Raw genomic sequence first — 26555 nt, forward strand, 5'->3', positions numbered from 1 at the left:
TTAGACTAGATAATTAGACAGTTCAGACTAGATCATTAGACGGTTCAGACTAGATCATTAGACGGTTCAGATTAGATCATTAGACGGTTCAGACTAGATCATTAGACGGTTCAGACTAGATCATTAGACGGTTCAGACTATATAGTTCTGACTAGATCATTAGACCGTTCAGGCTAGATAGTTCTGACTAGATCATTAGACGGTTCAGACTGGATCATTAGACGGTTCAGACTATATAGTTCAGACTAGATCATTAGACGGTTCAGACTAGATCATTAGACGGTTCAGACTAGATCATTAGACGGTTCAGAGTAGATAGTTCTGACTAGATCATTAGACGGTTCAGGCTAGATAGTTCTGACTAGATCATTAGACGGTTCAGACTAGATCATTAGACGGTTCAGACTATATAGTTCTGACTAGATAATTAGACAGTTTAGACTAGATAATTAGACAGTTCAGACTAGATCATTAGACGGTTCAGACTAGATCATTAGACGGTTCAGACTAGATCATTAGACAGTTCAGACTATATAGTTCTGACTAGATCATTAGACCGTTCAGGCTAGATAGTTCTGACTAGATCATTAGACGGTTCAGACTGGATCATTAGACGGTTCAGACTGGATCAGACTGGATCATTAGACGGTTCAGACTGGATCATTAGACGGTTCAGACTAGATAGTTCAGACCAGATCATTAGACGGTTCAGACTAGACGGTTCAGACTAGATAGTTCAGACTAGATCATTAGACGGTTCAGACTAGATCATTAGACGGTTCAGACTAGATCATTAGACGGTTCAGACTAGATAGTTCAGACCAGATCATTAGACGGTTCAGACTAGACGGTTCAGACTAGACGGTTCAGACTAGATCATTAGACGGTTCAGACTAGACGGTTCAGACTAGATCATTAGACGGTTCAGACTAGATCATTAGACGGTTCAGACTAGACGGTTCAGACTAGACGGTTCAGACTAGATCATTAGACGGTTCAGACTAGACGGTTCAGACTAGACGGTTCAGACTAGACGGTTCAGACTAGATAGTTCAGACTAGATCATTAGACGGTTCAGACTAGATCATTAGACGGACAAGTCTAAAGTTCCGATCCCCGCTTTAAGCCTCATTTTGAAAGTACGGATTTGAAAGTTAGAAGATCAAGCCTGGACGTCTGGACGGTTCTAGTCATCATGTTGGAGAGGTTTCACATAATAACTAATCTTTCATTTGGGTTTGATCTGGAGCATTGTATCATGACTCCCAGTCACGATCCGACCCACGTCTGACTCACAGTCACGATCCAAAGCACCCAAATATGAAAGATTAGTTATTATGTGAAACCTTTTCTAACATGATGACTAGAACCGTTGGACATTTTCTAGACTGGGAGTCGGGCGCGTTGGATCGTGCCTGGGAGTCGGGCGCGTTGGATCGTGCCTGGGAGTCGGGCGCGTTGGATCGTGCCTGGGAGGTGGGGGGGGGGGGGGGGGGTCATGACTGGGAGTCGGGCGCATCGGATCGTGACTGGGAGTCGGGCGCATCGGATCGTGACTGGGAGTCGGGCGCAGTTTCGCGCTGACTGATTGCACCAGCTGTCAAATAATGATTTGGTGATCGTTCAGAGTCCTCACCCTTAAACCACAGAGAACCTCCGGTTCTTCCTGCTCTCTCTGGACTTGTTGGGAAACTGCTTCTTAGTGTGGGTGCTGTCTGTCACACTCTTCATCCTGCTGATGGAGCTGCTGCAGGCCCGGGGGTTATTTTGAGCTGTGTCTCTGAGCTGGGGCTGATAGCAGTGTTCAGATTAGGTGTGGGGGCTTTCCGGTGCTCATGTGTTACCATTCCAGCTGCAGGTCGCTTTAAAAAGGGAGAGAGCGTAGTCAGACCCTCTGTCGCACCGTAACGCATCCAACCACCGAAAAAACAGACACTGTGACGTGTTTTTATGACCTGTGTGTGTGTGTGTGTGTGTGTGTGTGTGTGTGTGTGTGTGTGTGTTTTTGGCCACCATTATTCATAAATGTTCTCCCAGTCAGGCCGCACCCACTGTCAGACTGGGCACTGTGCTCCTGCACTTGGGAGAAAACCAGTAATGATCTTGTGAAGGGTGGGGGTGTGTGTCTCACAGTTATGTAAGTTTTACAAAACTGGAAAAAAACCTCTGCCAGCGTAACCCTCACTGGCCCAGTCTGACACGTGAGTGAGTGGAGCAGGGCGAGGGAGTTTGTGGCTGCAGTGTTCGATCAGGACCCACTTTCAGAGTACACTTTTATTCAATTCTGGTCATTTAGTTATTTATTGATGTATGAAGCACTCAGTGATCTCTGCCCTAAATACACTACATGTCCAAATGTTTGTAGTAGAATAAGACTCAACATGGATCAACTATTGGCTCCATGCTGCCTAATGCCAGACGTGGGCTAGAGGGGTATAAAGCCCCCCAGCATTGAGGAGCTGTGGATCTGTGGAAGAACTGTGTTCTCTGGAATGATGGTGGAGCTCCATCCAGTACTTTTGGGATAAGTTGGGGGGCCAGAATGGGATTTGGGGATGGGGGCAAGAATGGGATTTGGGGATAGGGGGCAAGAATGGGATTTGGGGATAGGGGGCCAGAATGGGATTTGGGGATAGGGGGCCAGAATGGGATTTGGGAATTGATGATCTCCGCCTGTTCAATAAGGGACTTTGTAATAGACAGTGAGATGATCAGGTGTGTTTTAATATTATTATTATTATTGTGTGTGTGTGTGTGTGTGTGTGTGTGTGTGTGTGTTTCTGAATTAAAGTGATTCTCTTTCCTTCTCATTGTCTCCCTCAGAGTGAAGACACTGCCACACTTACGCCGGACACCACCAGTGGGGTCTCCGTAACTGGGTCCAGTTCTACAGACGACTCCTCCTGCCTTGAACCCTGTGGTTCTAACCCGCACCCAGTAGAGGACGCCCTCCTGGTGGGATCTGAACAGCCTATAGGAGGCGCTCTCACATCGGGTTCTGATGTTGTTGGTGTTCTCTCGCTAGGCTCTGATCAGCCTGAGGACGGCACATTTGCGCGAAAGTCTGATCAGACTGTAGAAGGTGCACTCGCACCATGCTCCATTCAGCCTGTAGGAGGCGCCCTCACACCAGGCTCTGAACAGCCTCTAGCTGGTGCTCCACCGACCACCGGAGAGACAGAGGAGGATGAAAAGAAGGACCGCCTGACGGAGGTTCTGGAGCGCTCCACCATCCTGCGCTCGTCAGTGCGCTCTCTTTCTCCATCACGCAGGCACAGCTGGGGGCCGGGCAGGAACTCCAGTGGAGAAGCAGAGATGGTCCAGCGCAGGTAAGGATGCACTTAGGATGGGAAAGTGATGCGTGTGGGATTAGACCAGACAATTTCTCCAAATTGCCCCAGATAGCCTGAATCAAGTAGTGCTGGGTTTTGGGTTTATTGATTAAGACTGGAATTGGGTAGATTGAGTCCGGTTGTGTTTTGGAGTAGATTCAGGTTGGGATTTGGACTGTAGGGACTCTGATTTGGATATACTGGTTCAGATTTTGTTTTGGGTATATAGATTCATGTTGGAATGTGGGTATATTCAGATTGGGATTGGGGGTATAATGATTCAGGCTGAATGGATGATTGGATGGCTGAATGGATTTGGATTCAGATTCAGCTACATTCAATTAAAAATTTGGAGTATATTGATTTTAACTGGCGTTTAGAGTATAAGGGTTCTGATTCGGAAAGGAATTGTAGGGATTTGGATTGTAGGGATTTGGATTGGGATTGGATTATAGGGATTTGGTTTAGATAGAGATTGGATTATAGAAATTTGGATTTGGGTTGGGTTATAAGGATTTGGTTTAGATTGAGATTGGATTATAGAAATTTGGATTGGGGTTGGGTTATAAGGATTTGGTTTAGATTGAGATTGGATTATAGAAATTTGGATTGGGTTATAGGGATTTGGATTGGGATTGGATTATAGGGATTTGGTTTAGATAGGGATTGGATTATAGAGATTTGGTTTAGATAGGGATTGGATTTTTGAGATTTGGGATTTGATTATAGGGATTTGGATTCAGATAGGGATTGGATTATACTGTTTGGATTGGGATTGGTTTATAGGGATTTGGATTCGGATTATAGGGATTTGGATTGGGATTAGGTTATAGAGATTTGGATTGGGATTGGTTTATAGGGATTTGGATTCGGATTATAGGGATTTGGATTGGGATTGGTTTATAGAGATTTGGATTCAGATAGGGATTGGATTATACAGTTTTGGATTGGGATTGATTAAATTGTGTGTAAAGGCTCAGTCACACTGGCTTGTTGATGCTGAACAATGACATTTGCCACAGTGAGCAGTTTAGAAACACAGTAGTCGACATTCAGTCAGACGATACGATTCACTGTACTGTTCATGGAAGCCACTTAGCGAGCTGATTCTCCCGGTTAGCTCCTTGGCTAAGCACTGCTGTCCAGTCAGGCCACTGCCAGCAAACAAGCCAGTATACAAATAGTTTTTGGTTCGCGCTGTGGAGAAATGCCTAATGCCACCTGGAAAGGTCACTGTGTAAGTGCTGCTTGTAAGTACTGTAAAACTTCAGGGAGAAATGCCATTTACCAAAGTACTTCAGTAATGGCGAATGTACCGGACAGATGGGAGCGTGCATGTTCAGGTTCAGTACCTGCTAGTGAGAATCAGTGAGTACTTTTTTCTGGTGAAGTAATTAATTCAGTGGTAAATGGTATTTTACTGGTACAGTTCAACACTGGGGTATCTGGACTGTAAAGTGGAGGTTTATTAAAGGGTTCACGCTTGGTACGGCTCAAGCTCATCCTTCACAACTTTACTCACTTCATTCATTCAGTCATTTTCACTTTCAGTTCTCACTCGTCTCCATCGTTTCACCTTTTTGTTTCCTTTTCATTTTCCTTCCTCATTCATTCTGGTCAGTGTGGTGCCGAGTGCGGACGGCTGCGGGAAACCTGCAGGACACAGGAGAAGGTACCAGCACCACGTCTCAGTAAACACCTTACTGTTGGAGGTGGCCGGTAACAGTGCTACAGACTGAGCCAATTACAAGAGACTATTCGCTCCCGATCTACTACTACTACTACTACACACACTATAGATTCATACTGGATAAAACTCCTAAATGATTACTGAATGATTGTGGTAAATTTATACTGGATCAAAATATCTCTTCAGTCAATAAAAGGTCATGTTAGAAAAACTACATCTTGTACTGATTCATACTGGGTTCATATCACTCCCTAGTTTTTGCTATACAAATTACTCGTACTTGATTACAATAGATTCACAATTATTACCGTGAGACTAATCACACCATAGTGCAGATTCATACTGAGTTAAAATCGCCCCACATTTATTGCTGTCATACTGTTAATTCTAACTTTCACACTGTAAATTCATACTGGATTAGAATGGCTTTCTAAGGAACTCTCAGACTGTTAAACTAAACACATTCCAGATTCATACTGGATTGAGTCATTCCACAGTTGTGAACTACACACCCTGTAGCTCTAAATCTAAACCGGCTCCAGTAAAACTTTACAGAGTTTACTGATATGCATTATATATATATATATATATATATATAATACACTCTAGCCTTGAGGTGGCTGTTTCCATGGCTGCCTTTTAAAATACGACATTAAATTGATAAATTCGAGACTATTTGTAGATCATCTTCTTTATCATCATCAGTAACAGCTCCACTTTTTCCTGCAGAAACTAAATCACCCCATTCACTGCCTTTTCTCTGTCATCTCTCTGTATTCTCCTCCCCATCCCTCCCTTGCTTCTGGATGTAGCATGAGCTGGTGTCCCTCCGATGTGCCCCGTCCAGAGACTGACGAGATGAATGCTCGAAGGTAAAGTGTGTCTCTCTCCTGAATGTTTATATAGGTTTAAATGCAGTTATATATCTATACCCTTGTCACAGTGGTACTAATCCAAGCAGATGGTCCACTAACCCTTTCCTGTGGCGTCTGGCACCAGTGTGTCAGCAGCAAATCCTTTAAATCCTGCAAGTTGTGAGGAAGGACCTGCAGGGTTCGCATCAATGAGTCTTGGTTCCCCAAGATCCTGTTGCCAGTGCACCGGTAGTCCTTCCTTGGAGCACTTTTAATTATTTAGGTTTATTCTAATGTTATATAGAGTTAATTACAGGTAGACACTATCCCTGATCACTGACTTTTTGTTTATTAGGGTTTATTCTAATGTTATATAGAGTTAATTACAGGTAGACGCTCTCACTAACCACTGGCTTTATGGTTATTTGGGTTTATTCTAAAGTTATATAGAATTAATTACAGGTAGACAATCTCCCTGACCACTGACTTTATGTTTATTAGGGTTTATTCTAATGTTATATAGAGTTAATTACAGGTAGACGCTCTCACTGACCACTGACTTTATGTTTATTTAGGTTTATTCTAATGTTATATAGAGTTAAATTATAGGTAGACACTCTCCCTGACCACTGACTTTGTTTATTTGGGTTTATTCTAATGTTATATAGAGTTAATTACAGGTAGACACTCTCCCTGACCACATGACTTTATATAACATTAGAATAAAACTAAATAAACAAAGTCAGGTGGTCAGGGAGAGTGTCTACCTGTAATGAACTCTATATAACATTAGAATAAACCTAAATAAACAGAGTTAATTACAGGTAGACACACAGACCACTGACTTTATGTTTATTTGGGTTTATTCTAATGTTATATAGAGTTAATTACAGGTAGACGCTCTCACTGACCACTGACTTTGTTTATTTGGGTTTATTCTAATGTTATATAGAGTTAATTACAGGTAGACACTCTCACTGACCACTGACTTTGTTTATTTGGGTTTATTCTAATGTTATATAGAGTTAATTACAGGTAGACACTCTCACTGACCACTGACTTTATGTTTATTTGGGTTTATTCTAATGTTATATAGAGTTAATTACAGGTAGACACTCTCACTGACCACTGACTTTGTTTATTTGGGTTTATTCTAATGTTATATAGAGTTAATTACAGGTAGACACTCTCACTGACCACTGACTTTGTTTATTTGGGTTTATTCTAATGTTATATAGAGTTAATTACAGGTAGACACTCTCACTGACCACTGACTTTGTTTATTTGGGTTTATTCTAATGTTATATAGAGTTAATTACAGGTAGACACTCTCACTGACCGCTGACTTTGTTTATTTGGGTTTATTCTAATGTTATATAGAGTTAATTTTAATGTAAATCAGAAGCACAGCTTTAAATGAGTTTGTCTAAAGATACAAATGATTACATCTGCTGTTATAAGTATGACATTGTGTACAGTGTGTGTGTGTGTGTGTGTGTGTGTGTGTGTGTGTGTGTGTGTGTGTGTGTGTGTGTTTGTGTGTGTGTGTGTGTGTGTGTGTGTGTGAGAGAGAGAGAGAGAGAGAGAGAGAGAGAGAGAGAGACTCCATTTCCTCCTCTGTCTGTAATGGACATCCTTTGTAGACCTCAGACAAAGTCATTTCCGTTTGCTTCACTCTGTCGGAGGCGGATGCAGCCTTACGGTGCACAAACTCCTCCAGCATCAGTCAGACTGCACAGCGGCTCACAATGACCAATATTCTCATTTATATCTCAGAGCCAGATGAGTGGTAAGATCCAGCGTTATTAGTCTTGCTTTCTCAGGATGGGCTGAACACCGGAGGCTTTGACTTCGTCTGTTTGTGTGTGTTTTGGTTTCAGCTGTTGATCTATCAGGTGCTGTTCAGCTGTAGGGATATGTGTGTGTGTGTGTGTGTGTGTGTGTGTTTGACCGGTCACTTGTTTGTATTATTTAATCATACTGAATCGTAAGCTTCATGAATGATTAGAACAATATCAGAAAGCTTGCCGCTACTGATGAGTCAGCTTTATTAAGAGATGGGCTTTATGTGGATGATGTGAAGCTTCTTCTCCATAGCGCCCCCTATTTTTTGGGGGGAAAGGAGAACTTTGGTTCCACATGAATGAAATCCGTTATGTCAACGTAAGTTACTGCATGAGAGTTATCAGCAGTTTCATTATTATGTATTGATGTAACCTTGAGTTTGGTGTGGTTTGGCTACTCTCTTAAGGTTAAAGCATCATCCTGGAGCTGTTCCACCTTAAACCAGCAGCTTCAGGGTCATGCTGATGCTCCACTATCTGGAACAGGGAGAACTACATCTCCGTCATTCCCACTCCGGGCCGGAATGCTGCTGCTACTGCACTATGGAGGTTTGGTGGTGGAGCTGCAGGAGGAGAACCTCTCTCCAGAACTGCTGCTGTGTAACGCTGCAGAACCCATAGTGTCATATTAGTGTAAAATCCTGTAGTATTACTCTACCGTCTCTACCGCCAATTGCACTCTCTAACTGTAGGGAAAGCCCATGAGCAAAAATACACTTTATGGACAAAAGTATTGGGACACCTGCTCATTTATTCATTGTTTGTTCTGAAATCAAGAGTAGATCCTGCTTTTGTTGGAGTAACTGATACTGAGATACCAGAGAAGAAGACTTGCTTCTGGAGGAGCATTGCTGTGAGGATTTGATTGTATTCAGCAACAAGAGTGTTAGTGAGGTCATCATCCCCAACTCCCCAACTCCTCATCCCAAAAGTACTGGATAGAGCTCCACCACCATCATTGCTGGGGGGCTTTATACCCCTCTACTAGCCCACGCCTGGTATTATTAGGCAGCATGGAGCCGATAGGTTCATGATGTTGATCTGCTCCAGAGAGTCCTATTCTATTGGCAGTTCTTCTTCTCTACAGGGACTAGACAAGCTGTGTGTGTGCAGTTGCACGTCTGTGTCAGCAATGGGAGCAACTTAAACATACTTGAATGTGTTCATTAGAAGGGTTTCAGGTTAATAAGAGTTCAGTTAGCAGGACTGAGCTCTGACACCTCAGGACAGCAAAGGACGTAACAGCACCAGCACTTACAACTTTCAACTTTCACACCATACTGTGTGTGTGTGTGTGTGTGTGTGTGTGTGTGTGTGTGTGTGTGTGTGTGTGTGTGTGTGTGTTACTGTGGAAGAGATATCTGTGTGTGGAAGTTGCACAGCATGTAAGTGGCCAGTTGCAGTTTGTGGTTTCCTTCTTGTTGTTGCTGGTATCTAGCAGATCTTAGTGTGTCAGGGATGATCACCACATCGTAACCCTGTCACTAATTTGGGAACCGCTGTCTAGGTCAGCACCCAGGCGCTGTCCTGTCTGGACCTGGACCTATAACTGACAAACTAGTATTAGCTGATTTGGACTTTTCTTGCCTTTACGGTACAAGCATAGCAGCCCAGGAAACTCTCAGCATGTGCTGCAAATGTCACACGTGACTCTACTCAGCCAATCAGACCTGAGTATGATGAGCACTGCAGCTCAAAGGATTGACACACACCAGACTGGTCAGATCAGTACATGTACATGTACATGTTTTGGAGCAGCATTGCTGTAAGGATTTGGTCACAGTCAGCAATATAAGCGTTAGTGAGGTTAGGATGTTGGATAATGATCACCAACCCACCTCATCATCATCCCCAACTCCCCAACGTATCCCAAAAGCACTGGATGGAGCTCCACCACCATCATTCCAGAGAACACAGCGTTTCCACTGCTCCACGACTCAATGCTGGGGGGCTTTATACCCCTCTTGCCCACGCCTGGCATTATTAGGCAGCATGGAGCCAATAGGTTCATGTTGTTTATCTGCTCCAGAGAGTCCTATAGAGTCCAGTCTGTGTGTGTGTCAGCAATGGGTGCAACTTTAAGTAGCGGAATGCATTCATTTAAAGGGGTGTCCACAAACATTTGGACACATAGTGTATTTGTGAAAAACTTGTACTTGCACTGTTTATTATGATTTCTGTTGACCTAAGTTTCTGTGTCCTCCTGCAGTTACAGTCTGGAGGGTCTGGCTGAGGGGGAGGTGGGGAAGTGCTCGGCTCCACAACAGGTGGAGTCCCAGCGCGACTCGAGCCGACCGGGCCGACTGGACAGTGAGGAGAGGGGATCGCTGGTGTCCCTCACTGAGGAGGAGCAGGAGTCCGACATGGGAGACGCCAGCAGTCTGGACAGCCAGGTAGACACTTTTCACGGTCACAGACATATGCTTGTTTACCTGGGTCTGGGTGGGAGGGGGCTCACAGACTTTCCACTAATTATACTGACAATACTGACAAAAATATATAGACGGTTTTAAAATAAATGCTGTATTAAAAATGAGCTGACTACAGTAGGACTGTCTGAGGCTACACTAGCTGCTGTTGTGGTGATAAAGCTGTGTGTCTGCCATATTGGAAAGGTCAAGGACTGCTGGTCATTGAAGTATAGTGGGTTTCACTGGTAAATGAGCTGTAACTTGCTGATTCTCACTAAATGTTGACTTCATATTTCAATTAAATTGAATTCAATTAAAATAGGTTTATTTTGCATGCTTTTGCTCCTCCATTGAAGGTTGTATTTAAACCCTTTGATGTTAAATTCCTATGCTCTTATTATTACATTGCAGAATTTAGGCCATGCCTTTCATTGTGAAAACCACTCGTGGGTCAGTGACCTATATATGGAATTTTAACTGAGTTTTATGTTTGGATTATGTTTTTAAATCATATACACAAGCCTGAAAAGTGAAGGCTGACAATGACTTTTCTTTACAGCCGTGAGAGAGCAGCATCTCATCCTCTTTAAAATCACTATCAATCCACTTTTCAAACAGTAAATTTGACCATTTAGATTGAATTAAAATGAAAGTTAACGGGACTCGTATCTGGCCTGCTTCTGAGCAGACTTTCATTGTGGTAGTGGGCCGGATGTGACTCAGAAACAGACCAAATCAACCTTAGCTGACTGGATTTGCACCATTGTTATATGAATCATTTTAAATGAGTATTAAAGGAGCGATTAATGAATGTCAGAGCGGCGTCTTTTAAACATTGTGTGTTTAGCATTTAGTTTAGTTCTTGAAAAGAAGGAATGTCTAAAGGGCTCTGTTATGAAGCTCAGATGAAGCTCAGGTGAAGTGGATGCATTGGGTGCTTGTAAGGCTCTTGGTTAATTATCTAGGTTAGCTCTTAGGCTAACATCCTACTTTACACAACACTACCCGACAATATCCCACGTGACACTGCTTCGAGAGCAGGCGAGTGGGTGCCTTGGCGGATGTTTTTAAATTTAACACCTTTACCCACAGATGCAGGTCCTCCGTTTGTTGGACATGGTGCTCCACAGCACCATAAAAAAGCTAACTAGCTCTGCTTTAAATAACGTTTAATAGGCTGTGGGGATGTTGGGTTCGCATAGGTAGCTACTTTATTATCCATAGCTACTTTATTGTCCACAGCGGTAGCTACTTTAGACTGCATATCACAGTTCCACCAGAAAACATTAGATATGATAAGAACGATGTGACCCATCCTATCCCCCCGGACACATCCTATCCCCCCGACTGTTCCAGTTGGGGGCAACTCAGCTGGCTAGGATGTGAATGTGTCCGGGGGGATAGGATGTGTCACAACACTGGAAATTTGGGGGTAAGACAGGCGTGGCAGAATAAGGTGGATACCTAGAAGTGCCGAGAGCCTGGTCACCTGACCTCTCTGACTACCTACTAGACATGCTGTGTTGGTGTTGCCTACTTATAGCGTGATTTTGGTGAATGGTCAGAACACTGCCTAGTGGAAGCTGTTACTGACATATAATGATGAAAGATGGCGCTTCGCTCACGTGTCATTCAGTTTTGTGTGGAAGTATGCAGATTGTTTCAGTTAATTTAATAACAAAAGTACATTAAAAGAGTTCAATTTAAATATTGTAGTCTATGAAATATTGTTTTTGAATATTTTTCCTCAGATCCCTGTTCTGATTGGATAAAAAGTAAACTCCTTTTGCTCAGGTTTTATGAATAATGGTATGACTGACTGTTGGATTTCCGGTCGTCTACCAGTTGTTATACAAGGACAGTTTTCCTAAAATTTTATTTCAGAAAAAAATTGCAGTATAACGCACCATAACCCCTGTATCTCGATACGGGTCATATCACCAGGTTCTGGTCAATACCAAACCCTAATCACGTAAGAGGTGTATATTGACTCCATTGTGGTGTGTGTGTGTGTTTGTGTGTGTGTGTGTGTGTGTGTGTGTGTGTGTGTGTGTGTGTGTGTGTGTGTGTGTGTGTGTGTTTGTTGTTTGTACCAGCAGTCAGTTCAGGGTGGAAGGTGTTGTGCTCCCCCCCCTCCGCTGACCCTCACCAAGTCCGTCTCCATGTCAGCCATCAGCCCAAGGGACCTTGATGGTAAGTGTGTGTGTGTGTGTGTGTGTGTGTGTGTGTGTGTGTGTGTGTGTGTGTGTGTGTATAAAGCCTGACACTGTTGTATTCTCTGAGAGCCTTCTCTGCTCTTCTGGGATCAGTGTACTTCTCCTGCACCCAGATCAGCTCACAGAGTCACTTCCCCCAAAGCAGCATGGTGCTGTCCTCCTCGCCACAAATGTAGCCGATCAGCCAGGACATGTTTGGTGCTTCTTCAGGTCTAGAAGTTCTAGCGGTTGTTAAGGACGACGAGTCCGGTTCCTCCTTCAGCCGCTCTCTCAGAGCTCCTCCAGATCTTCATTAGCTGGTAGATGGATGTGGTTTAGGAGACGGTGGGACTAACTTGAGTCTATAAACCCAAACGGACCCTCTTCCACAGAGCTGAGGAACGCTGGTGGAACCGGAAGCACTTTCACCTGTTCGCTAAATGTCCAAATGTTTGAGGACACCCCTATATAAAGCACCTAGCATTGAGCTGTGGAGCAGTGGAAGAACTGTGTTCTCTGGAATGATGGTGGTGGAGCTCCATCCAGTACTTTTGAATGGGATGAGTTGGGAAGTTGAGGATGATGAGGTGGGGTGGTGATCATCATCCAACATCCTGACCTCACTAATGCTGTTGTTGCTTCTCCAAAATCTAGTAGAAAGTCTTCTCTGGACAGTAGAGACAGTTACTCCAACAGAAGCAGGATCAGCTCTTTTTAATACCCTTGATGTCAGAAGAAACAATGGATGAGTAGGTGTCCACATACTTTTGTCCTTATAGGGTAGGTGCAGTTTTAGCATAAATGATTAAATAAGGTATATCCGTGCCTGGCTTTGATCAATTGTATTCTTTACACTATGAAGCAAAAAAAAAGGATTGTTTTGGACATGTTTACAAAAACGAAATTGGTGACAGTCTAAGTTCAGTGTGTGTTAGCAGTGTTAGCTTAGCATCAACTTAACCAAACATGTCTTGTCTGATTGATTGCGGAGGTCTGACTCCGTGGAGAACGTCACTGTTTGCTGGTTGGTTGGTTTGCGAGTGTCTCTCTGTCCACATCCACCTCTGTACCCTGTCCTCCGGTGATCACCTGATGTTTGGCACCGCCCTGCTCCTGCGTTTTGGTCTGTGCTCTGGATCTGTCTCTGTTCTTTGACCGGTCTGAACCGGGCTCCGACACTCTCTCTCTCTCTCTCTTGGCTCTGGATGGATCACGGCTGTTTGTTTCCCCTCCCCGTCTGTACGCTGTACTGGTGCACGGTGTCCTCTTCTGTTGGGAATGGAGGCACGCCCTCATTAGTTTCTGTAGTAACCCCTGATTTGGTCTCTTTTCTGCCTGTCGCCATGGACCTCTGCAGTGATTGGACGAGCTCGACCCAAGCGGCGAATCAGCTTCTCCTTCAGCGTTTCGCCAATCCTGCCCAAATCTAAAACTCTGTTTGCTATTGGCTCTTCATCCAGTGAGGATGAGGAGGCTGCCAGTAAGTAAAAAAAAAAAAAAAAAAAAAAAAAAAGAGCCTGAGCCATGGACTCTGCTTTATAAAGTGCGCCCTCTGTTGTTACTAAAAGAATGTTGAGTCCTGCCCTGGATGATATTTGTGGAATGACCTGTGTGTGAATAAGTAAGTGTACCTCTTTAAAACGTCCTTAAAAAAACACACATGACTGAATTACCTCCCTGCTTCCTGTCCAGGCCGAACCAACCCTCTAACAGAAAGCCAGTGTGTTTGTTCAGTCTTAAAGGAATGGTCTACCAAGAATAAAATCCTCAAAATTATTTTTATTAATCTTTTAGCGCTGTTGAAAAACTACTGCACTTTATTTAAAAAAAAAAGTTAAAAACCATTGGAACATGTGGTTAGGGGCAGGGATGCACTGATCCGGCTTTTTCAGTTCTGATACCGATACATTAACTTTGTATATCGGTCGATACCCAATACCAATCCGATACCATTGCCATATGAATGTAATACCTCACCTTCATGTGGGGAAGACTTAAGGCATCAGGATTGACTTAAACATGACTTTACTAAATCTGGGAAAAATAAAAAATTAACATAGATATAAATGTATTAAATACCATTTGTTTATTTATTTATTTGCACATTTAGTGAAAGTAAAGTGAAAGGACCGGTTTCATGGATCTGCCTTATCCGAATTATCTGAATTATCTAATCTGAATTATCCCATACCTTATGAAGCTAATTTTGTTACTAACTGATATCCGATCCCAATATCGAATCAGTGCATCCCTAGTTAGATCTGAACACCGCCTAGCACAGCAGTGCAGCGGTAAAAACAAAGGATCGGGCCTGGTCCCCTGGGTTGGGTTGGGACGTCCCTGGTCTTTGTTGATCAAGACTGTTTGGGCTAACTGGGGAAACTGTGTAAATTTAAATTTATGGTGAACCATTCCTTGTTTGAGCTGACGCTGTGTTTGACGTGTTATATGGAAGTGCATTTTGTAAGCAGTAAACTGACTGATGGCCTTAACTCGTGTACTAATTAGGTATCAAACTAGAAATTGATTTAATATTTCTTATGATCCTCGAAATGCATATATTTGACATTACTGCTCTAAAAAGATCTTAAAGATCGCTTGGGGAATGTTGTTATTGATCTGGAGTACATTTACCAAATTATTAAAATAAAGAGAGATTCCAGTACCACTTTTTAAAGTAATTAATTGTCTACAGTTCAGTCAGTCAGAGTGGTGGGTTTCTCAATCTCAACCTCCTAAAAGCTCCTAGAAGAACCTCTAAAAGCTCCTCACAGAAAGTTATTACACCTGATGGTGATGAAGACACTGCCTGATGCTGCATTCCATTCCACAGGGTCCATAAGCAGTGCCCTTGTATTCCCTAGTTTACACTAATCCTGTGAGATCAGCCAAGGGAACTCCGGTTAGTTGTGGGGGGGCAATCCCCTCATTCGGAATTCCCTCCAACGTCGTCATGGAGAAGACATTTGCTGCTCAGATTTATGACCCCTGATGACTGATGGGTAAACCTGACCGTCAACTTCCTGTGTAGTGCTAATTGGTTACTCACTCCTCACTACGCACTTTAAAGATCTGATTTGGAATCTCACCTAAAATGTCCACTTCATAGGGAACTATAGGGCTGATGGGAATGCATCTACTGTTCTACCAGAGTTCTGAGAAGAAAACTGGATTAGTTGAGATTCTCATCATCATCATCGTTCCATATAAAACTCAGAAGACTCGTGTAGCTGCACTGGTGGGTTTGGATGGGACATAAAATAGTGGCTGTATTTATGTTGTCATGGCGACCGCCGTCTGGTCTCATTCATTACCACTGTAAAAAAAAAAAGAAAAAAAAAAAGGCCTATACAATGAACCAATTCACACCAGTTCACACTCTGAATGCGTTCGTCTGAATTATGCAGGAATTTTTAAAGAATTTTAAAGAATGGATGGGGTTCCCCTTTAAAGGCAGCAGCAGTGTTTGAGCCTGAGGGAGAGAAAGGAGGTGATAGTGAAGAGGGAGTGAAGCGTTCAGCAGACCTCTGCAGCATCTGGAATCACCATCTCTCCAGCTTCCCCTGGTGGAAGGTTGAGCTCCCTCCGCTGTAAATGGAGACGTTATTTGCCATTATTACCAGCTTAAGGAGACTGAGGAAAGGGCTTTAGGGGAATAATATGCAGTAACCCCTATCAGTTATTACCCTGCTCGGCCAGGGACGCAGACCCTCTAGCGTGCCACTGCCTTTTCCTCCACTTTTCTTCTTCCCACTGGCTTTTTATCCCAGTTCTGATCCACATACACACTGTCAAAGCCTCCATTTACACTCCACAGCTGCTGCGAAGGCCCGAAATGCCTTTAGAAAGACTTTCCATGCGGGGCTTTGTCACTCCTCAGAGAATTCGAAGGCGGGTTTGTGCTTTGTTTCGTTTGAGGAGGGAAGCAAGAATGCAGATTTCTGGTTCTGCAACAGCTTTTCTGTCTCTTAAAGGAGCAGCCCAGCGAACGTCCGCGTCGTCATGCTTTATTAATGAACGCAGATTTAATCGATCAGCTAAGACATGCTCGGTATCTGACTGTATCGGCTTCGCTCATTGACATTGCTAATAATCTGAGCCCTGTTGGGACAGGAGCAGTTGTACACGGTCATTATTATCAGGGTTTCCCAGTGATTTTAGTCCCATCTTTCCATAAAAAGAACCTCAGGATGAATTAATGAATTATTTAATTCGTTTAGGATTGATTCATTAATATATTAATCCTGTGCAAATCAACATGTGGGTAAATATTCCATCATGTCCCAGCATTTAGTTTTGCTGTGCGTGGAGCAAATACCTCAGGTCATTCAAATCTGCAGCAAACCCCAGTCAAACCCAGAAGACCAGCCGGAGGACTCGTCATAGACACAACGCTAGGAGAGTCACTGTGTAGCGTAGCCTTTAGCTTACATACAGGTTTAGGATCATTACTAAACATCAGTGGATTATACCACTGCTTATCATCACATGTTTTTTGGAGGTGACTGACAGTGGTGCATAAATCGAGTAGCCACACCCATCTCAATCTTTTATGCTGAGATTTCTTATCCCGTGTGTAACCCTAATAATCCTGTCCCAATAGTGCTTTAGACGGTCACCAGTCTCCGTAAAAACACACATCGGTCATTTTAGCTGATTGTTAGTTAGTAGAATGATGCCTGTATTTAAGCTCTAAAGCACCACAGCGCCTGGTTCCAGGTTTCTCCTGGACGCCCCCCAGTCCAGCCAGCACAGCGTGGAGGATGTGTTCAACTCCATCAGCAGCAGCAGCAGCAGCAGCTCACCTGATTTACCATCATTAAGCCCTGATTTACCACCAAACCAGGTGTTGATCTGAGGAGAACTCTAAATAATACTAGACTCCATGAGAGAGGAGAACTTTGGAGATGTTCTGATGATGAACACAGTGATGGAGAACCTCCACCACCACTTTCTGTAGGAGTGTTATTATTAGTGTTTATTCTAATATCAGTGATTTACTGACCAGATCAGCAGCTTTACATTTTTTACAGTGGACTAGTCTTAATTTATTGTTGAATGTTGGTGGCAACAACATCCCACAGATACCACCTTCTGAGAGCTGTAGGGGGAGCTGTTTTGGTGGCAGGTGGATAAACGAGAAGATTAGGCAAGTGGTCATAACGTTTTGGTCCATTGCTCATCAGTCAATTTGAGTGAGTGTGTGATGTGTCCTCAGTGACCCCCCCCCCCCCCCCCCCAACCCCCCACGACTGATTGACCCCAGGGGACCCCAGATTTTTTCTGCAACCCTTCACGGTTAAAAGTATAAGTTTCTTGAGGAGCCTTTAGGGGTTCTTCAATTGGAGGTTGTGGAGGACCCTCTTAAGGTGCTTTGAGGAACCTACAAGGAACTTTGTTCTTCTAAAATCTCTCCTTAAAGGTTCCCCAAAGCTCTGGATGATCTGAGAACATCTTCAGTGTAAGTCTCCCAGCAGGGCTTTGCTTGTGTAGACTGATGTTTATAGAAGGACGTTGTCTGATTAGTTCAGCTCATCTCTCATCGTCTGTCTGTCTGTCTGTCTGTCTTTCAGATTTGACTTCTCTCACGAGAGCGACGGAATCATTGGAGTACAGGTGAGACTCTCAGGTGTACACTGTAGGTGTTACACAGGTGTCCGTCAGTGTAAGATCCTGCAGGATTGTGGGTATATGTTTTGCAGGTCCTCCAAGAGGGGCATGTGGGTCAGGATTAGGATTAGAGTCAATATAACCAGAAGATCACTGGTTCGAACCCCAGCCATGCTGCTAGCCCTCAGCAGCCAGAGCCAGAGAGAGCACATTTGGCCTTGCTCTCTCTCCGGGGTTGGTAGATGGTACCTTCTCCCCACATTGCTCCAGTGCAGTGCTGGCCGGCACTGCCGTCTGCTGGCTGATGCATCAGAGCCGGGTACACAGCGTTGGTTGCCCGGTGACGTCGCATCAGCGGCAGTTCAGAAACAGAGGTGCTAGCTGGCGGATGAGGCATGTGACGCTCTTTACCCTCCCAGTGTCGAGCGCTGCTTGTGACTGGGGGAGAATATGTATGGGATGGAGAGGTGCCGATCCAAACTGGGGGGGAAATGGGTAAAACGTCAGAAATAAAAGTTTTAGTGCTTTAGATCAGTAATAAAGTCTTTTTTTTATTGATATCTCTGTGTTATGATGACAGATTTTTGATCCATCTATCTATCTCTCTCAGTATATCAGAGGAAGATCCGGGCCCTTTGAGGAGTGACAGTAGCGAGGCCCGTGTGGGCGGGACCAAAGTGAGCCGCACCTTCAGCTACCTCAAGAGCAAGATGAGCAAGAAGAGCAAGGTGTGTGTGTGTGTGTGTGTGTGTGTGTGTGTGTGTTGGGTCAAACTTGGGTCTGAGTGAAACACTATCTAAAATTATATAGTAATTTATATTAATATTACTGTTATTATTGCTATAACTGTTGTTATTATTGATAATAGTAATACGATTATTATTATTATTATTGTTGCTGTTGTTGTTATTTCTGTCATCAGACCTCTGGCATTCAGGTGAACCCGTTACCTTTTATGTTTGTGGGGGTTTTTTTGTCCGTTGCCATGAGAGACGTTTGTTGTTGTTGACATTCTGAACATTGAGGTTTCTCCGGACCCGGCTGCTTCTGCAGTTTTCCATTGTTCTGTGGGTGTGTGACTCTGCGGTCAGGTGTAGATCTGCAGATCAAAGCGAGCAGCAGATTCAGAGAACATCTCACATATTCTCTCCATCTGCAGAACTGACACAGACAGATCCTGTGCAGAACCTGTGTAAGCATCTCTCTCAGCAGTGAGAGGGTTTTTACTGTAGGAGCTCCAGATCATATTAGAACATAAGTCCAGTAGAAAGGAGAAACAAGAGCTTCTCATTCTGAAGAAAGAAAGTAGTGAGATCAGAGGTTTCTCCTGGACGCCCCCCAGTCCAGCCAGCACAGCGTGGAGGATGTGTTCAACTCCATCAGCAGCAGCAGCAGCAGCAGCAGCGGCTCACCTGATTTACCATCATTAAGCCCTGATTTACCACCAAACCAGGTGTTGATCTGAGGAGAACTCTAAATAATACTAGACTCCATGAGAGAGGAGAACTTTGGAAATGTTCTAATGATGAACACAGTGATGGAGAACCTCCACCACCACTTTCTGTAGGAGTGTTATTATTAGTGTTTATTCTAATATCAGTGATTTACTGCCCTGATCAACAGCTTTACATTTCCACAGTGTATAAAAAAAAAAAAAAAAAAAAAAAATATATATATATATATATATATATATATATATATATATATATATATATATATATATATATATATAATTTTCATTACTTTATTTATTTATTATTATTATTTATTCATTTAAAATATACTTATGTACAGTAGGGATACGCATGACATCACGTCCTGATACTGCACTAAAACAAACCTGTGTGTCAGTAATGCAATGTAAGGAAGTTCGGCAGGAAACAGAGGCATGCTGTGGTTTCTCTCTGCTGCACTGCCAAACACACACTCACACACACTCACACACACTTCTATAAAACTGAACTCCACTCAGACCCCTTTTCAGTTTCTGAGAACTGTTGGATCTGATCAAATCTCAGCTGATTGGAGGTCTGCAGTATTCTTGTTGAGTTTGTTAATTCATTAGTGTTTATTAATTAGATCTAGTGTGTGTGTGTGTGTGTGTGTGTGTGTGTGTGTGTGTGTGTGTGTGTGTGTGTGTTATTTCTAGAAATCAGTCAGTTCTAAGGTCAGCTGTTCTTGTTTTGACTGAGTGGATGTTAGGTCACATTGGGTGAGTTAAGAGCTCACAGGACTAGGTTTTTTAGGAGGGTGCCGACATGGAAATTCTGAGCTGACCTCGATATTGGTGATGCGTGATCTGTTAATGGAGATACATAAGCATTTCTAAAGAGTAGAAATTGAGTCTAAACTCATCTGGATCCGATTTACAGAGATTTTACATAGGTTCCAAATGCAGGTGGGGTGGTAACCATCCATCCATCCAACATCCTGATCTCACTAACACTCTTATCTCTGAATGCAATCAAATCCTCACAGCAATGCAAAAATCTAGTAGAAAGTCTTCTTCTCTGGACAGTAGAGACAGTTACTCCAACAAAAGCAGGAGAAACTCTTTAATACCCTTGATTTCAGAAGGAACACTGAATGAGCAGGTGTCCTAATACTTTTGTCCTTTTAGTGTAGATATATCAAGTTAATTACCACAGTCACAAAAGAACAGAAATGCAGTGAATTTACTTGGTTAAAGTATGTGCTTTATATAACTTCTGCCTGCATTACATGTAATACAGTATTATACAAACACCAATGGCCAAAAGTAAATGGACAAATGTTTTTGTTAGTTTATGATCTAGATGATATACTAGAAATATACATTAAAATATTGTTACATGTCATAGCAATAACAGAACTGTACAAACCCCTAAAATCGTTTTGTAAACAAGGTATCCAGATGCTGCTGCAGGATTTAACCCGTTTTGCATATGGTGAGTCATACAGTCATTGTTACAGCAACCGCATAAGCCAGTCTGTTAGAGATTACTGTATATGCATGTGGTGTAGCGGTGCCGTTAGCACCGTGCTAATTGGTGTACATAAGATTTCATTACTTGTTAGCAACATTAGCCTCGTAGCTCCAGTGTAACCTATAGAAGCTTCAAACGCGTCAGATCCACTACAGTTGTTTTCCTTTAAGATGAAAGGGAGAGAGCGAGAGCGAGAGAGGGGTGTGGGGGTGTGCGAGTGTGTAAGAAAGCAACCACCCCTGCACGCACTGTAACACACTTCCTCTAGCTGCCTGGGCGACTCTCCGTCATGGGAACAGCAGTGTGAGAGTGTGTGAGACTGTCGGAGAGTGTGAACAGTGCTGATCAGGAGCTTTTTTTTTTTTTAAACCTCATGGCCGGCGTTGTGGCCGGCTGGCCGCGTTTGGGATGACCACGCTGTGTCGGAGGTTTCTACCGCAGGGTCGCTCACTGAAACTGCCAAAGGGGGGCACGGCAGGAGAGGTGGGTCATACACACACATACGATACATGCGTTAACACACTCTGTGCTGTGTGGTCACACTCTTGGGCAAGTCGACTGATTGGCAAGTTTTAAAGCTAGAGCTGGACGATATGACGAAACTTTATGGTATTGTGATAGATTTTAGATGAAGAGCAGCAGATGTTGAGTAGAAATCACTGTATTGAGTACAGGGGAGGATCTGAACTGTAGTTTATAGGAATGTTTAGTCTGTGATGATCACATGTATCGTGATAAATATCGTGTATCGCAAAAAAAAAGTCTTTAAATATCGTGATACAGTATTTTTACCATATCGCCCCCAGCCTTACGCTGAAAGTACTGTACGCTAATGGCTGCGTCGTCTCTACCAGAGTGAAACTGCGTGCTGTGCAGAAGAATTACCAGAAGTATCATCAGCTTCTGAAAAATGATGAAAAAAATAAATCATATTTGCATATTAACATCTAGACGTTTGATCTTCCCCTGGGTGTCTGAACAGCAGAGTCGCTTGCGGTCTTCAAACCCAGACTGACTTCTGTATTTAGTGGAGTCTAAGATTAGAGGATCTTCTGGATTCTAGTCTCTACAAACTAGTTCAGGGTATTTTCTGAGCGACAGTGCAGCTCTTCTGTAAGTCGCTCTGGAGAAGAGCATCTGCTGCATGCTCTTCTCCAACTATGGAGGTAATCTGCCTAAACTCCCACCACTGAAGAAGCGTCTTAAACATAATTTATTCTAAAATGGAATTTAATAGAAATGTACAGAAAACATCAGCTGCAGATGATCAGAACATGGTTGGAGAGGATTATTCTGGAGGAGTCTGGAGTCTTATTTAAACCTCAGACGTTTAGTCTGGTCTGCTCTTGGTTGATGGTTGAAGTGAGGGGTGAAGAAGATCACCATGGCCAGATCCACAGAGCTCTCTGAGGCCTTCAGAAAGAAGGGTGGAGCTGTTGCAGGGGGGTCTGGGAAGGGGTTTAAGAGGATCCCAGAACAGTTAGAGATCAGCCGCTGTTCCTTTCAGCCCTGGTTGATGGATGCTTTGCAGTGCGCAGCCTAGATGAGATGCATGAGAGTTATGTGGGCTATGGGCCTTTTAATCTCGTTAGCGTTCAGAACTGCTTCGTTATCAGTGTGTGACTTCCTGTGTGCTGTGAGGATGCGGCTGGGTGCTGATGAGTGCTGATGAAATGTTGGCTTTGACAGTTATGGGAAGTGCTGTACACGCCTGCAGTCGCGCATGTTTGGTAATCGGCCTGTTTTTAGATGCTGTGAATTTGCTGATGGTGCTGTTTTACGTGTGTGAGTGTGTGTGTGGGGGTGTTTACACAGCCAGCCAGTAGTTGGAACTCTTAAAAGTGATTGGTTTTGTGCACACACATCAGTTTTATGATGGTTTTTTATGATATATTGTGAAAAAAGTCATGGTTCTCCATCACTGTGTCCATTAAAACATCATCCAACATGAATGAACCTCCACCCAGATAACACCTACCCGCTCTGTGATCCTGTAGGGTCCTGAGCATTGAAGAACAGGGTGAAAGGAGGCTAATAACGGAGTCTGCAGACAATCCGATGGACACAGTCTGGAGTTGTGTCTGGTCGTGTTTCCTGGGTCTGTCTGATTTTAGCCTCTGGTGTAAAGCCTGAGTGGGTGTACAGACGTTACAGCCGTCTCGGACTTCTGCCTCCCACTGCTAGTGTTCCTCTGAATGCTGTTCCTGTTGGCTGAGCACCTGTCACTCTGTGCTGGGAGTCCTCCCTCTGTGTACGCGCCTGTGGGGGAGCTGCGAGAGCCCAGACTAAACACAGTTGTGTAATTCTGGCTGAGCTGACTCTGTTTGGCGCGAGGGCCGAACAATTTCTCAACGTCTCGCCACAGAAACACCACCAGCTCTGTGGCGTTAGACTGGATGGAGGTGTTAGACTGGGCTGGATCACGTCCTACATCATGCAAAGTCAGGTCAGTTTGGTCAGAAGTTTTAGAACACGGCCAGTGGCTGCTCTTCACAGATGGTCACTTTCACCAGCTTTAAGATAGAATGTAGGTGTCACTCTGGTCATCTAAGACCTGGCCATCTGATGTTGGGTCCCCTAGACCTTCTAGTGTCAGAGGTCTTCCAGTTTTCAAAGAGCTTTTAGATGATTGAGGTGGTCCTCACTGACACTGTGGCTTTATCTTCTGATGCTGGCCTGGATTCTGATGCTGGTGTTCCCATCACACAAGCAGTGGACACTTAGAACCTGGTCTTCAGATGCTGGTGTGGATTGGGGTCCCCAGACCTCTTGATATGAGAGTTCCTCCAGTTTTCCAGGAGCTGCAGATGGTTTATGTGGCCCTCACTGGCACCTTGCCTTTGTTTTTGGATGCTGGTGTGGATTTGGGTCCGCTGGACCTCCTATTGTCATAGTTCCTCCATTTTTCAAAAGAGCTTTTAGATGATTTAGGTGGTCCTCACTGACACTGTGGCTTTATCTTTGGATGCTGGCCTGGATTTTGATGCTGGTGTTCCCATCACACAAGCTGTGGACCCTTAGAACCTGGTCTTCAGATGCTGGTGTTCATTTGGGTCCAGTAGACCTCCTGGTGTCAGAGTTCCTCCATTTTTTATATATTTTATTATTTATTATATTTATTATTTATTTTATAGAGCCTTTTAGATGGTTTAGGTGGTCCTCATTGACACCTTGCCTGGTCTTCGGATGTTGGTGTGGATTGGGATCCCCAGACCTCTTGGTGTTATAATATAGTTCTCACATTTGTAAAGAGCTTTTAGATGGTATGGGTGGTCCTCACTGACAACCTTGCTTTATCTTCGGATGTTGGTGTGGATTCTGATGCTGGTGTTCCCATCACAAGCTGTGGACCCTTAGAACCTGGTCTTCAGATGCTGGTGTGGATTTGGATCCCCAGACCTCTTGGGGAATTCTGCATTCTTTTAAGGGTTAGAATGATCCATCCTCCTTTCTTGGTTCCCTTTTGACAGCAGTTCTGATGTGCAGAACTGTCCAAACCCAGAGAGTGCAGTAGCAGAAGCTGGGACGTCCGTAAGCTGGTCACCAATCACACGTAAGGGAGGGGGATGAAAATGACCATGTTGACGTTGTGTGTTTTTCCATGCAGGAGAAGGACCGAGACAAGAACAAGGATGGAAAGGAGAAAGAGAAGAGGAGCTCTAGTGGGCATCTGTTTAGCTCTGTCTCCACAGCGCCACCTAGCCCCTGCCTTCAGTGCGGCAAAGCCATCAACACTAAAGACGCCCTGCAGTGCGCAAGTACGAAAACACCCCCGTCTCTCCTCGCCATCTTTCTATCTCTCTTTTGATCTCTCTTTCTCTCTGCCTCTGCACAAAAAGACATCTCCTCCTCTTCCTCTGTTGAGAGTTGGGGTCTGCGGCTGAGCTGAGGACCGCCGTGGCGCTGGTTATCAAGAGCGCTGGTTTAATTATGCAGAGTTGTTGTTTCCTGTGTGGTTTTTGCAGATGGATTTGTGCTGATTGGGTTGGGTTGTGTTTGGGTGTTTGGGAAGCAAACGTCAGACACCAAACATGTCTTGGCTGATCAGCTGAATCTGGGGTCAGAGATCCATCATGATATTCAGATGTTTTGCTGGTTTAGGGGCTCTTAGGAATTAAACCTGTGAGTTTGATATCATTTAGAACTGGAAACCGTATTGGGTTTGCGCTTTAGAGCAGCATGAACCTCTAACAGCTCCTTCCCTTCCAAATCATGAAAAAAAAAAAAACTCCTGCAAACTGCAATTGCAAATGCAATCAAACCCTCACAGCAATGTTCCTCCAAAATCTAGTAGAAAGAATTCTTCTTTGAGACAGTTACTCCAACAAAAGCAGAATCAGCTCTTTTTAATACCCTTGATTTCAGAAGGAAGAAACTGTGAAGTGAATAAGCCAGCGTCCCAATACTTTTGTCCATATAGTGTATGTTCCGGTCTTACTCAGTAGTGAATCCTCAGCTCCAGGACAGTCCCGGCAATTTCATCGTAACTTCGTGTGCATGGGAATTACACCCCTTATGGCAAGGTCATCGACGTGCCCGTTACCATGGTTACACTCTGAGGTTTCCGTTCAGCAGGACGAGCGACTGAGCGCGGGTGTTGTGTAAACAAAGAAGCACGGCGCTTTTTAACAGAGCAGATCGAATGAACAGCTCCTGGAAATCAGGGTTACTTCAAGGATGTTTGGATTCGGAGAGGAGTGCGAGGAGCTTCTTCTCACAGGTCCAGACTCTTCATCCAGTACATAGCTCTGCTTCCTCTCTGACGTTGTAGGGCTTTGCTGGTGGTGGTGGTGTTCTTTATACTAGCTGGAGGTTCTGTGAGCTGGTCCTGGGTTGGGGTGGTAGTTTAAAACCTGCAAAGATACACTATATTGGACATTCACAAGTATTGGGACGCCTGCTTATTTCTTCTGAAATCAAGAATGTTACAAGAGCTGATCCTGCTTCTGTTGGGGTAACTGTCTCTACTGTCCAGAGAAGAAGACTTTCTACTAGATTCTGGAGGAGCATTGCTGTGAGGATTTGATTGCATTCTGCCACAATCATTCCGGAGAACACAGTTCTTCCACTGCTCCACAGCTCAATGCTGGGGGGCTTTATACCCCTCTAGCCCACGCCTGGCATTATTAGGCAGCATGGTGCCAATAGGGTCATGATGTTGATCTGCTCCAGAGGGTCCTATTCTATTGGCAGTATCTCTTCTCTACAGGGACTAGACAAGCTGTGTGTGTGCATTTGCACATCTGTGTCAGCAAAGGGTACATCTTAAAGTAGCTGAATGAGTTCATTAGAAGGGGCGTCTACAGTATAGTGTGGTTGTGTGTGTGTGTGTGTGTGTGTGTGTGCGTGTGTGTGTATGTGTATATATATATATATATATATATATATATATATATATATATATATATATATAATATATGGCAGTGAGACAGTGAACAGTGTTTTCTTTGGTCAGTTTGGTTGGGATCTGCTGGTACTAATCCCTGATTGGCTCCACCAGCACCAGTTTTCCGGATCAGAACAGGACTGGAGGTTTCATAGGTTCCCACCTCAGCGGCTCTCAGAACACCCAGCCTCGCCTGTCCTGCAGAGCTGCTGCTGCTGCTGCTTCTGTCTGTGGCTTTTTGTGGAACTTCCCTATTTTGTTGTGTTG

General features: G+C 43.9%; 1 protein-coding gene across 6 annotated transcripts in view; it reads left to right on the forward strand.

Annotated features, from left to right (window-relative positions):
• The window catches only part of akap13 (A-kinase anchoring protein 13), a 120699-nt gene that overhangs the window by 71939 nt on the left and 22205 nt on the right, over positions 1-26555 (forward strand). For 3 of the 6 annotated variants that reach the window (XM_072664245.1, XM_072664247.1, XM_072664248.1), the window contains exons 11-18: positions 2824-3329; positions 4954-5004; positions 5835-5894; positions 9930-10113; positions 12228-12324; positions 17900-17942; positions 18547-18664; positions 24510-24660. In XM_072664245.1, coding sequence (XP_072520346.1) covers positions 2824-3329; positions 4954-5004; positions 5835-5894; positions 9930-10113; positions 12228-12324; positions 17900-17942; positions 18547-18664; positions 24510-24660 — 1210 coding nt within the window. The remainder of the gene's footprint in view (positions 1-2823; positions 3330-4953; positions 5005-5834; positions 5895-9929; positions 10114-12227; positions 12325-17899; positions 17943-18546; positions 18665-24509; positions 24661-26555) is intronic. The other 3 variants (XM_072664246.1, XM_072664249.1, XM_072664250.1) reach the window with 3 other exon arrangements.

The sequence above is a fragment of the Salminus brasiliensis genome, chromosome 19 (genome assembly GCF_030463535.1).
Source record: "Salminus brasiliensis chromosome 19, fSalBra1.hap2, whole genome shotgun sequence".
Classification (NCBI taxonomy): Eukaryota; Metazoa; Chordata; class Actinopteri; order Characiformes; family Bryconidae; genus Salminus; species Salminus brasiliensis.